The 12,102-nt window shown below is 46.0% G+C and overlaps 1 protein-coding gene across 1 annotated transcript; it reads right to left on the bottom strand.

The window, feature by feature from the left end:
* Positions 1-261: 261 nt before the first annotated feature.
* LOC136571924 (olfactory receptor 5AP2-like) lies at positions 262-1,209 on the bottom strand. Its single transcript, XM_066572542.1, has one exon. It carries the CDS (start codon positions 1,207-1,209, stop codon positions 262-264), a length of 948 nt encoding a protein of 315 aa, XP_066428639.1.
* Positions 1,210-12,102: the final 10,893 nt, after the last annotated feature.

The following is a 12,102-nucleotide window of genomic DNA, read 5'->3' as shown; positions in this document are numbered from 1 at the left end:
GCAAACTAAAATACCTCCTCCCAGAAATACACATTATTTCCTACCTAAGATAACATATCTCAAAAGTTCATCATGTTGACTTCACCTTTTTGTCCTAGTAAATCGAATCTACATATCAAAAGGGGGACTTCTCTATTTACCTGGCTCTATGTCCAGAATGATGATAGTTCAGTTTATTCTGGTCAAAGGCTCAAAATTGTAATTAAAATGGCTTAATGAGATCTAAATAATCATACATTCAGTATTTTCCTTACAGTTAGTCTAAAACAGATGGACTTTTATCATCTTTTGTACAGAATGTTTGATATCCTTATTCCTTATACTGTAGATAATGGGATTCAGCATTGGAGTTACCATAGTATAGAGCATTGCTACAACTCTGTCCTGACGTGGGAAGAAACTGGATGGAGGGCGTAGGTGCATGAACAGTACAGTGCCAAAGAACAACAAAACAACAGCCAGATGGGATGCGCAAGTGGAGAAGGTCTTGAGTCGTTGGTTGGTGGTACGAATTTTTAAGATGGCCAAAGTGATACACATATAAGACAGAAGAATCAACAAAAAACTGCCTACAGCAATAAACACAACTGAAATATATTCAACTATTTCACTAAACGAAATATCTTGACAAGAGAGCTGGAGGATGGGCGGCATCTCACAGAAAAAGTGTTCAACATGGTTGGACCCGCAAAATGACAGCTTGAAGGTGAAAAATGTCAAAATGACAGAGTTTCCAAAGCTTGTAACCCAACATCCAACAGCCAGGATTACACAGAATCGGTTATTCATTACGCTACTATATTGTAATGGTTTGCAGATGGCGATGTATCTATCATAGGACATTACAGACAATAGTAAACACTCTGTACCTCCAAGAGCTAGATGGAAGTATAATTGGGTGGCACATCCCAAGAAAGAAATGCTTTTATCCCCAGAAAGGGTATTTGCTAGTATTTTGGGCACCACAGATGATGAAAAGCCAATATCAATAACAGAGAGATTGCTTAGGAAGAAGTACATGGGAGTATGGAGTTTATAATTACTTCTTACCGCAATAACTAGAAGAATATTTATGGATAATGTGATTGTATAAATGACTAGAAAAAGAATAGAAAAAATAATCTGAAATTCAAAAACATTAGATAGAGCAAGAAGGATGAAAGTCTTCACTGATGTCTGGTTGGAGTTCACTGCAGCATATATGAGCATTGTGCGATTACAGAAAGAAATAATTAATTGAATGGAAGAAGTAACTTATACATAAATAACCATGATTAAAAAGGGCCCATATTTTTCAAATGGTGTTGAGTTCTTAGAAATCCTAAAAACACTGTATCGGTTGGTTTCTCCTTGGTGGTTCTTGATCAGATTCAAAAGCAGAAATCACAAGCATAGAATGCATAAAAAAGAAAAAAAAAAGGCATATTAAGTGTTTGTCTCTGACAATATCGTAGTGGATTTATGATATAGGAACAAGGACTGATACATTAAGGCTTTATAGTTTCAGCTCTGGCATTCCCAGAAGTACCCTTTACTTTGGGCGCAGATGATTATCTAAAATTCTCTTTGGAAATGTAAAATTTCAATCCTAATTAAAGAGTCCAAACTTTTATTTAGATTTCTAAAGGCATAATTATGTGTCAAGTATAAAGTATTTTATACAAGAAAAGTAAAATCTGAACTCTAAATAAAAAGTAAATGTAGAGATTAGAGATGAGCGAGCACACTCGTCCGAGCTTGATGCTCAGTCGAGCATTAGGGTACTCGACATGTTCGTTACTCGAGACGAACACCACGCGGTACTCGAGTCAATTGCATTTCCTTCCCCGCATGTTTAGCGCCATTTTCTAGTCAATAGACATGTGGGGAAGGCATTACCACTTCCTGCTGTGACGTGCCAGCCCTATCCCACCTCACAGTAGTGAGTGGTTGGGCCAATCAGGTGACCGCCATATACTTAAACTGGTCCCGCCCGTGGCTCACCTCAGACGCATGCTGGCAGAGGTTAGGGAAAGTGCTGCTGCTTATATAGGGAAAGTGCTGAAGTACGATCCTGTCTTCAAGAACCCCAACGGTCCTTCTTAGGGCTACATCTGACCATGTGCATTATAGTTGTGGCTTGCTGGGAGTAGTAGTGCATCAATTTTTGTATTACGCATCTAGGGCCTAGGCCAGTTCCCAGCCTTTCAGTAATAGTGTTTCAGCCAGAAGTGCCGTACAACCAGCTCTCACCGTGAAATTGCTCTCTAACATCTTCTAGCCTACTGCAATAGACTTCAGTTATACCGCTCTGTGTCTGCAGTGCATTAAACAGAGGTCTCACCGCTAAACAAAACTGTAATATTTCTTGGGCCACTGCAAAGTATTTCAGCTCTGCTGCTGTGCAGAGCGACTCACAATACCCTTTCCTTGGTGGGGTTGAGATAGCCGCAGTTACCAGCACTATCCACTGGCTTTAGAGTCTTCTCCCCCTCCACACAGCCTCCATTATCTACAAATCTCTGCGAGCGGTAAATTACTCCTAGGTATTAACGCAAGATAGCAGGTTAATTTTTTCAAGTCACAGCATAGAGCCTCCGCTATCTACAAGTCTCTGTGCGCGGTGAATTAAGCCAAAGTTGTCAGTGCTATAAAGTGGGGTAATTTATTTGGGCCCTGCTCTATTCTTAATTCGCGATGATGACGAGTAGGGGTAAGGGTCGAGGACACGGATGTCCAATGTCCAAGTGAGGGTGTGGGCACAGGCCGAGTTCCTGGGCATGTGCCCACACCGGCTGCTGTGGGATTAGGAGAGAGGTAAGTTTCTGGGCTCCCCAGCTTCATATCACAACTTATGGATCAGCGTGGTAGACGTTTATTACAAACAGTGCAGTGTGAGCAGGTCCTGTCGTGGATGGCAGAAAAAGCTTCCAGTAATGTATCGACCACCCTTGTCTTCTACGCAGTCCACTACTCCCAGACTACGTACTGCACCTCTGAATCCTCTGGCTGCTGCTCCTCCTTCCTCCCAGCCTTCTCACACCAGGAAAAGGACATATTCTGAGCAGGCAGACTCCCAGGAACTGTTCTCGGGTCCCTGCCATGAGTAGGAAAAAATGGTTACTCTCTCACCTGAGGAGTTTGTCGTGACCGATGCCCAACCTTTGGAAAATTCCTGGAGTCCAGGTGATGAGGCTGGGGACTTCCGGCAGTGCCTCAAGAGCTTTTTGTGGATGAGGATGATGAGACATAGTTATCTGTCAGTGAGGTATTAGTAAGGGCAGTAAGTCCGAGGGAGGAGCGCACAGAGGATTCGGAGGAAGAGCAGCTGGACGATGAGGTGACTGACCCCCCCCCCCCCCTGGTTTGCTAAGCCTACTGAGGACAGGGCTTCAGAGGGGCAGGCAAGTGCAGCAGCAGGACAGGTTGGAAGAGGCAGTGGAGTGGCCAGGGGTAGAGGCAGAGCGAAGAATCCCCCAACTGTTTACCAAAGCATCACCTCACGGCAAGCCTCCTTGCAGAGGGCTAGGTGTTCAAAGGTGTAGATGTTTTTTGTGAGAGCGCAGACGACCAACGAACAGTGGTGTGGAACCTGTGTCGCACCAAGGTCAGCCGGGGAGCCACCACTACCAGCCTCACCACCACCAGCATGCACAGGCATATAATGGCCAAGCACCCCACAAGGTGGGACAAAGGACATTCACCGCCTTCGGGTCACACCACTGCCTCTTCCCCTGTGCCCCAGCCTGCCCCACAGATCCAATCTCCCTCCCAGGACACAGGCACGAGCGCCTCCCGGCCTGCACCCACAACCTCACCTTCATCGTCCTTCACTCCATCCAGCAATGTCTCTAAGTGCAGCGTTCAGCTGTCGCTAACACAAGCGTTGGAGCGAAATCGCAAATATGCCACCACCCACCTGCACGCACAAGCTTTAAAAGTGCACATTGCCAAATTAATCAGCCTGGAGATGCTGCGTACAGGCTTGTGGAAATGAAGGCTTTCAAAAACATGATGGCGGCAGCAGTCCCGCGCTACTCAGTACCCAGTCCTCACTATTTTTCCCGGTGTGCTGTCCCAGCCCTATGACAGCACGTCTCCCGCAGCATAAATCATGCCCTCACCAACGCGGTTACCGGAAAGATCCACATAACCATGGATACGTGGACAAGTACTGGCGGGCAGGGCCACTAAATCTACCTGACGGCACATTGGGTGAACTTGGTGGAGGCTGGGACCGAATCAGAGCCTGGGACCACTCACATCCTACCTGAACCCAGAATAGCGGGTCCTACCTCGGTGCTGGTATATGCAGCGTTTTATGCCACCTTCTCCAAACTCTCCCCCCCTCCTCCTCAACCACCTCTACCTCTCAATTAAGAAGTGTGGGCACGCCACCAGCAGTCAAGAGTGCGCGGCGTGGCAGTACATGGTGGGCAAGCTCCAGCAAGCCGTGCTGAAACTAATCAGCTTAGGTGACAAGAGGCACACAGGCCCCCGAGCTGTTGCAGGGTCTGACAGAGCAGACCGACCTCTGACTTTCGCAGCTGACCCTCCAACCGGGCATGGTCGTATGTGACAATGGCCGTAACCTCTGCAGCTCGGCAGCCTCACACACGTGCCATGCCTGGCCCACGTCTTCAACCTGGTGGTTCAGCGGTTTCTGAAAAACTACCCGCACTTGTCTAACCTGCTTGGCAAGGTGCGCTGCCACCCTGAGGAACCTGCAACATCGATTTCAGCTGCCAGAGCACCAACTGCTGTGCGACATGCCCACATGCTGGAATTCTACACTGCACATGTTGGCCAGGCTCTATGAGCAGTGTAGAGCAATTGTGGAATACCAGCACCAACATGGGCGGCGGAGTGGTAGTCAGCCTCCGCAATTCTTTACTGAGGAGTGGGCATGGATGGCAGATATCTGCCAGGTCCTCGGGAGTTTTGAGGGGTCTACCCAGATGGTGAGCGCTGATGCGGCCATCAATAGCGTTACCATCCCCCTGCTTTGGCTGCTGAGAACTTCACTCCAAAGTATAAAGGCCGACGCTTTGCGGTTGGAACAGGAGACGGCGGATGACAGTATGTCGCTTGATAACCAGATCACCCTCATGTCTTTATCTCAGCGTGTTTTGGAGGAGAAGGAGGAGGGGGAGGAGCAGGAGGAGGAGGGGGAAGAGACAGCTGGGCACACTGCAGAGGGTACCCATTCTGCTTGCCTCTCATATGTTCAGCGTATATAAGCTGTAGAGGAGGAGGAGGAGGAGGGAGAGGATCCTGAAAGTCATCTTCCTAATGAGAACAGCGATGTGTTGCGTACTGGGACCCTGGCACACATGGCTGACTTCATGTTAGGATGCCTTTCTTGTGACCCTCACGTTAGACGCATTCTGGCCAACACGGATTACTGGGTATACACCCTTCTCGACCCACGGTATAAGGAGAACCTTTCCACTCTCATTGCCAAAGAGAAAAGGGGTATGAGAGTGATGCAATGCCACAGGGCCCTGGTGGAAAAAGTGATGCTAAAGTTCTCATCTGACAGCGCTAGTGGCGGAAGACGCAGTTCCGAGGGCCAAGTAGCAAGGGAGGTGCGGAAATCAGGCAGCATGTACAGCGCAGGCAGGGGAACACTCTCCAAGGCCTTTGCCAGCTTTATGGCTCCCCAGCAAGACTGTGTCACCACTCCCTAGTTAAGGCTGAGTTGGAGGGAGCACTGTAAAAGGATGATGAGGGAGTACGTAGCCGATCTTACCACCGTCCTCCGTGATGCCTCTGCAACTCCATACAACTATTGGGTGTCAAAGCTGGACACGTGGCACGAACTTGCGCTGTACGCCCTGGAGGTGCTGGCCTGCCCTGCCGCTAGCACCTTGTCAGAGAGGTTGTTTTGTGCAGCTGGGGGAATCATCACGGATAAGCGTACCCGCCTGTCAACTGCCAGTGCCGATATGCTTACACTCCTAAAGATGAACAAAGGCTTGATTCCCCCGACTTCTCTTCTCCACCGGCGGAAAGCAGCGGAACCTAATGATTCTTTTCGCTGCAACAGGAGAAAAAAGCATCACCTATCACCACAAAAAAGGCGGAATTAGCTTTATCAATCACTTTCAGATATAATTACTCCTACTACTCCTCCTCCTAAAACAGCATGTCATCATGGTGAACTGCCAATTTTTCTGAGGCCCAAAAGGCTCTGTTTATAAGTTTTTTACAATTTTTCAAAGTTTCAAAAGTATTGATACTTTAACAAAAACCATTTTTTTTCACAGGGCAGCCCCCAGGCTCTGTTACAAATTAAGCAACAGCGAGCTGTATCTTTAAAAAATGTTTATGGGATTCCCCTGCTCTCGCGGTTGAGCAATTTCTCAGGGGTGTACTTGTACTCTTGGTACAGCAATTTTTCTGGACCTCACCTATACTGTTATCTAACTATTTTTTTCGGCCTTCGCCTACAATCATGGTACACCAATGTTTCAGGGGTTCGCCTATGCTCTTGCTACAGAAATGTTACTGGGGTTTGCCTATACTCTTGCTACAGAAATGTTACTGGGATCTGCCTATGCTCTTGCTACAGAAATGTTACTGGGGTCCGCTTATACTTTTACTACAGAAATGTTACTGGGGTCTGCCTATACTTTTGCTACAGAAATGTTACTGGTGTCTGCCTATACTTTTGCTACAGAAATGTTACTGGGGTCCGCCTATACTCTTGCTACAGAAATGTTACAGGGGTTTGAGTGTGCTTTTGCTAAAGAAATGTTACTGGGGTCTGTCTATACTGTTACTACTGAAATCTTACTAATACGCGGCTCTGCCTATACTGCTGCTACTGAAATGTTACTGGGCTCTGCCTATACTGCTGCTACGGAAATGTTACTGGGGTCTGTCAATACTGTAACTACAGAAATTTTATTGTGGTCTACCTAGACGTCTGCAACATAACTGTTAGTGGGGTCAGCTTATACCTTTGCTACAGGAATACTACAGGGGTTGTCGTGGATTTACTTTTGTGTCCACCGACTTGATCAATTTGGAATGTTTACACCCTTCCATATTAATTCTGAATTGATAATGCGCATAAGAAGTTTTCACACTGACACAGGTTCAGCATGTATAAGCTTCCTCAATTCTGCTTTAATGTTGGGCGCGTAGCCTCTTTTAAAAGAGTTTAACATATCTGACGATCTGGGCAGGTCAAAGATTACATAGATACAACGTATTGTTTAATTATTGGATAAGCATCTTGCAATTCTTCCATCCTCCGGTCATCTGTGATTGGCCATCAGGTGGTGGATGATATGAGTGGGTTGTCTTGGACCCACGTGTGGTTCCTTCGATATGATTGGATGTTACATCATGAACTATAAATTGCACAAACCTCCCATGTTATTTGCTTACGTTTCCAGTAAAATTGCTTGGGTAATTATTGCAGTAGCTGTTTCAGACTGCGGTTATCTATGTCTGTCTTCTAAAGTTGCAAAACAGATGGAAAAATATAGCGTGTCTATACTATATATTATCTTGTCAGCGTTTTGAGAACAGAAGTTTCATTAGAGGAAGTAGATACATTGGATACATGAAAGAAGGCATATCTATATTTGTATCAGTAATGGAAAAGTACTGGCATTTAGTATACAGAATAAAAACAGGTTAATTGTTCACTACCACAGGTCCACAGTCCAAAATATAGAAATATTGGGTTTCCACTACAGGGTCTGTGCATAGTATGGGTGCACTAAGTTTTCCCATTGCAGTGTTCTATGTATCTGCCCCCCCCCCCCCAAAAAACCAGAATGACTAGGGAATGTAGTGTGGGCATAAGCCAACCGGTATTTTATCTGACATTAGCTCAGATGTCCGGGGCACTGCAATGGGATTTATTAATGTACCGTCGGTGGCTTCCTGGGACCCACCCATGCTGTGGGTCCACACAGATTTCCCAGAGCGGAGTTGTACCTGCCTGTGACTATGAAAAAAGGCCAGACTGACTAGGGCATGGAGTGTGGGCCGAAGCCAACCTGTACTTTATCTCTCGTTAGCTCAGCTATCCAGGGCACTGCATTGGGACAAACAAGAGGAGAGAGACAGTGCTAATGAGACGTTCACAGCTACACTAGCATTGGAGTCCGCTCTAGGCCTGCGATTGCTGAGGGTTTGTGCAGAGGCCTATGTCCTGGGTGCAGTGAAAGTCCGCTTCCTGCCTACGATTGCTGAAGCTGTTGGCCGAGGCCTATGTCCCGGGGGAACTGTAACTGCGCCAGGTTGGGGCTGTGCAACTTTTGCTTGGCTAATCCAGTCATTGGAGCGGTGAAAGGTAAGATACTGATTTAATGAGCCCATCGCAGATGAACTAGCATCGAAGTCCGCTTCATGCCTACGATTGCTGAAGCTGTTGCTGAGGCTGATGTCGTCGGCGCAGTGTAAGTCTGCCATGTTTGGCCGCACTGATTTATTTATTATTCAAGTCTTGGGTTGCCTAGGACCCACCTATGCTGTTAGGTGCACACTTAGTTCCCATCGCGGTAAACAGAACAGAAGTTTCATTAGAGGAAGTAGATACATTGGATACATGAAAGAAGGCATATCTATATTTGTATCAGTAATGAAAAAGTACTGGCATTTAATATACAGAATAAAAACAGGTTCATTGTCCACTACCACAGGCCCACAGTCCAAAATATAGAAATATTGGGTTTCCACTACAGACCACCCTTGAAACTATCTGTTTCACTAAACTCACCCTGCTCCGTCCCACCCCAATCCCCCACCGCTGACCCTAGACTCGCATTGTGTTGTAGACTGGGGCTATCACTGCCATGGGGTATAGGATGGTTCGACATCATCATATTCTGGATCCATGATGAAGACGTTTGCGCTGACAGTGGGCTTTTTGTAGGACATCATAGTGAGACAGGTGGACCAGGCAGTCATCAGGGTCGCAATACACTGTATGCAACGACAAACAGAAATTAGGATGACTATAAAGGTGACGAATATAATAATTAACTTCTTTATCAGAATAAACTCTAGTGTAGAATGTTCTGAAAACTCAGTAGAGTGGCAGTCTTTCACAATTGTCGCTTAGGCTGTAAATGCCCCTCTGATACCTAGGTGTGGGTTCATGGACATGTGGAGGTGTAGGCTACCACCTGGGATCTCGAGGCATTAGGTTAGGAGAGGTGCGGCTTTTACTATTTCAGGTAAACACTGCATAACTTGTGTAGAACCCGCCTTCTTGACGCTACCTCGATTCATCGACAAAGAGTGCAAAATTAGGACTATCTAACGACTGATCAACATGACTGAACCTTTGTCTCATTAGTAAGTGCATGATCATATCTATCAGTCTGGAAGGAAAGAGCTACAAGGTGATTATTCCCACTTCTCTTTTCCAGAGGCGGCAAGGTAACAGGACCAGGGGCGTTGTAACACCGGTATGTTGCGTGGACATAAGCAGAGTGCACTGCAGATAAAATAAAGCAAAATCTTAGCGAAAACCTATCACAGTGTTCTAAATACACAATGTTTTAAAACTTATTTTTTCTATTCTGTTGTTAGGTATGTACCTAACTGAGGAAACAGACTAAGGTTAGCTCTTTTTAGTTAGTGCGGTCAGCTTCTTAATGGCAACTGCGTCTTTACCTGCGGGTCACGTTTTGTCTGGAATGTAGGTACAAGTCTCCCCTATCATCTTACAGACACTCCCTTTTTTGGCTAAAATCGTACCTAAGGCCATTCTATTTTGAAAAGTCATAGTCGAGGTAGGTCCTATTGGTCGACTAGTCCCTATAAGGCATCTAAGGTATAACTTATAAATTGCTTCTAATTATAATAAACATAATTAATCCAGTCAATATTTTATTTACCATAAGGATCAGAAAAATGGACTCGAATCTAGCTTTAACGTGGTCTCTAAGTTTTAAAAAACTCATCAGGTACCCCCCTTGGCTGTCCTATGATGTCAATGTACACATGTAGGTCAAAACTACCACCAGGAGCCTCTCTTCTCACTCTAGTGTGCTGTTACAATACTAGTAGTATGCACAGGTACGCACGTGGGACTCCCTGATCTTCACCCACACCAATGTCCCTTCTGGAGATAGTCTGGATGGTGGACACATCCAGGCCGCCTACCCTGACCCTACACTACCTAGTGACAAGACTGGAAAGAACTGCCGTACCTATGCAGATAACAAGCATAGACCAACATGACAGGATAACTATAGAACACAGCAGAGTTGGATCAAGATAGAGTAACTATTGGGGGTAACCTCATTATCCTCAATGCTGTCTGACAGGATGTGGAGGAGCATAGGGGCTTTACTAAGGCACACTCCCCTGTCCAATTACCTTCCAGACATGATGTCACATTATTTCACCTATGAAGTGTGTACCTTCGTTTACCTCATTCACTTCCGGTACCCTGTATCTGCAGATTACCTCATTCATGAGCTTCTGTGTGGTTACCTGCTCATTTACCTTAGTATCAGGGTGGGCCTCCAACCTGAAAAAGATTCGAACAACAACAAGCACATATTCATACTCCCCAACAGGTGTGAGCTGAATGTGGTCAAATTGGCAATCTCTGAAATGGGTAGAGTGGTCAAGGCAAGTGTTATATGGCCACCTTACTTCTGTCCGGACTCGCATATGGCAAAGATCATGCAAACTGGACAAATGATGCAGCAGCTACAGAGAACCCAGGTGTCACCCATTCTTGTTCAGTGTCGACATCATTGCTGCTTTTGATTCTGCGTACCAGTTGGGCCATCATGGGGGGCAGGGACCTCTGTAGGCAAGTTCTGCTGGTTGTTCGCCATACACCGTCCTGTTCTGTTGCTCCCGTCTTTTAGCCCATTTCACTTTCCTTTCTCGTTGACTTGTAACTGTAAAGTCCTTGACATATCAAAGTCCAAAGTCTTTATCAAAGTCCAAAGTCTTTTATCAAAGTCCAAAGTTTTTATCACTGACTCATGCTGTCAGTATCTATTCTTCTTTCTTCCACGGCTTGAGGGCCGCTGCCTTTGCTGTGTTGTCGGCGAGGGTGTCGTCTCTCGCTTCTCCATTGTAGAAATCTGTGTGAATTCTCCATTGTCAGGTAGTAGTAGCAAGGTTTCCATGAGACTCTGCACCGCTACTCCATTCTTAATTGGCTGTCCTACTGAGATAACAAGCTGTCTGGCCTTCCATATTGGGCCGTAATCATGAGCTATGCCAAATGCATTCCAGGAGTCAGTGTAAAGAGTTGCCGTCTTACCTTCTACCACTCCACACACCTCAGTGAGGGCCTTCGGTTCCGCTTCTTGCACTGAGACATGCGGAAGCAGAGCTTCTGCGTTTAGGACATCGTGTTGTGTGACCTCTGCATATCTGGTTCGGAGTCATCAATCCTTACCCTGGTACCATCTACAAAAGAAACCTCAAAATATGCATCATTAACAGTGGATTCTAATAACAGTTTCTGTCAGAATCTTGTTGCACAGAATTTTAAAAAATATCTGATCTGCCATCCTCAGATCACCTATGCCTCCCCTCCCCTGTTTGAACCGGAATACCTGATTAAAAGAAGAGTTGCCGGGTTCAAGGTAGTACAACATTGGGAAGAAATATTAGGGGAGGCATGGAGAGAGCACATTGTAGCCGAATCTAATAGGCCAGAGATAAGTGCTTGGGTTGCACTTGCATGAGTATGTTCTGGATGTCATTTGGGGTGTGTACCACTAGGGGGTAGTCCAATACCAACTTAGAAGATTTGTCAACCATTGCCTGTACTGCTGCCTCTGCACAAACACATGAGGGAGCTCCTCGATTCACTGGATCTAACTTCATCGGGTAGTATCCCAGTGGCCGTGGTTGTCCTCCGTGCTTTTGTGTCAATACTGTCATATGGGCGGCAGTATGAAACAAGGCCCAGAAAGGTGCGGAATTTGGCAACGGATGTACGTACAGGTATGGCCTGGCCAGGAGAACAACCTTTCTTGCAGAACTTGGTTAGTCTTTGGAGGCCTCCAGGCCTCACAGCCATCTTCTACAAGGGAAATTAACAGTGAAATTGTGGCACCTAACATGTGTGGCTGACCCTTCACCCCCTTTTTTTTTTTTAAACTAGGGGGATACTGTTTG

This window comes from Eleutherodactylus coqui, chromosome 6 (assembly GCF_035609145.1).
Source record: "Eleutherodactylus coqui strain aEleCoq1 chromosome 6, aEleCoq1.hap1, whole genome shotgun sequence".
Lineage (NCBI taxonomy): Eukaryota > Metazoa > Chordata > Amphibia > Anura > Eleutherodactylidae > Eleutherodactylus > Eleutherodactylus coqui.
Note: the sequence above shows the minus strand (reverse complement) of the source record. Positions and strands in the feature narration are given on the sequence as shown.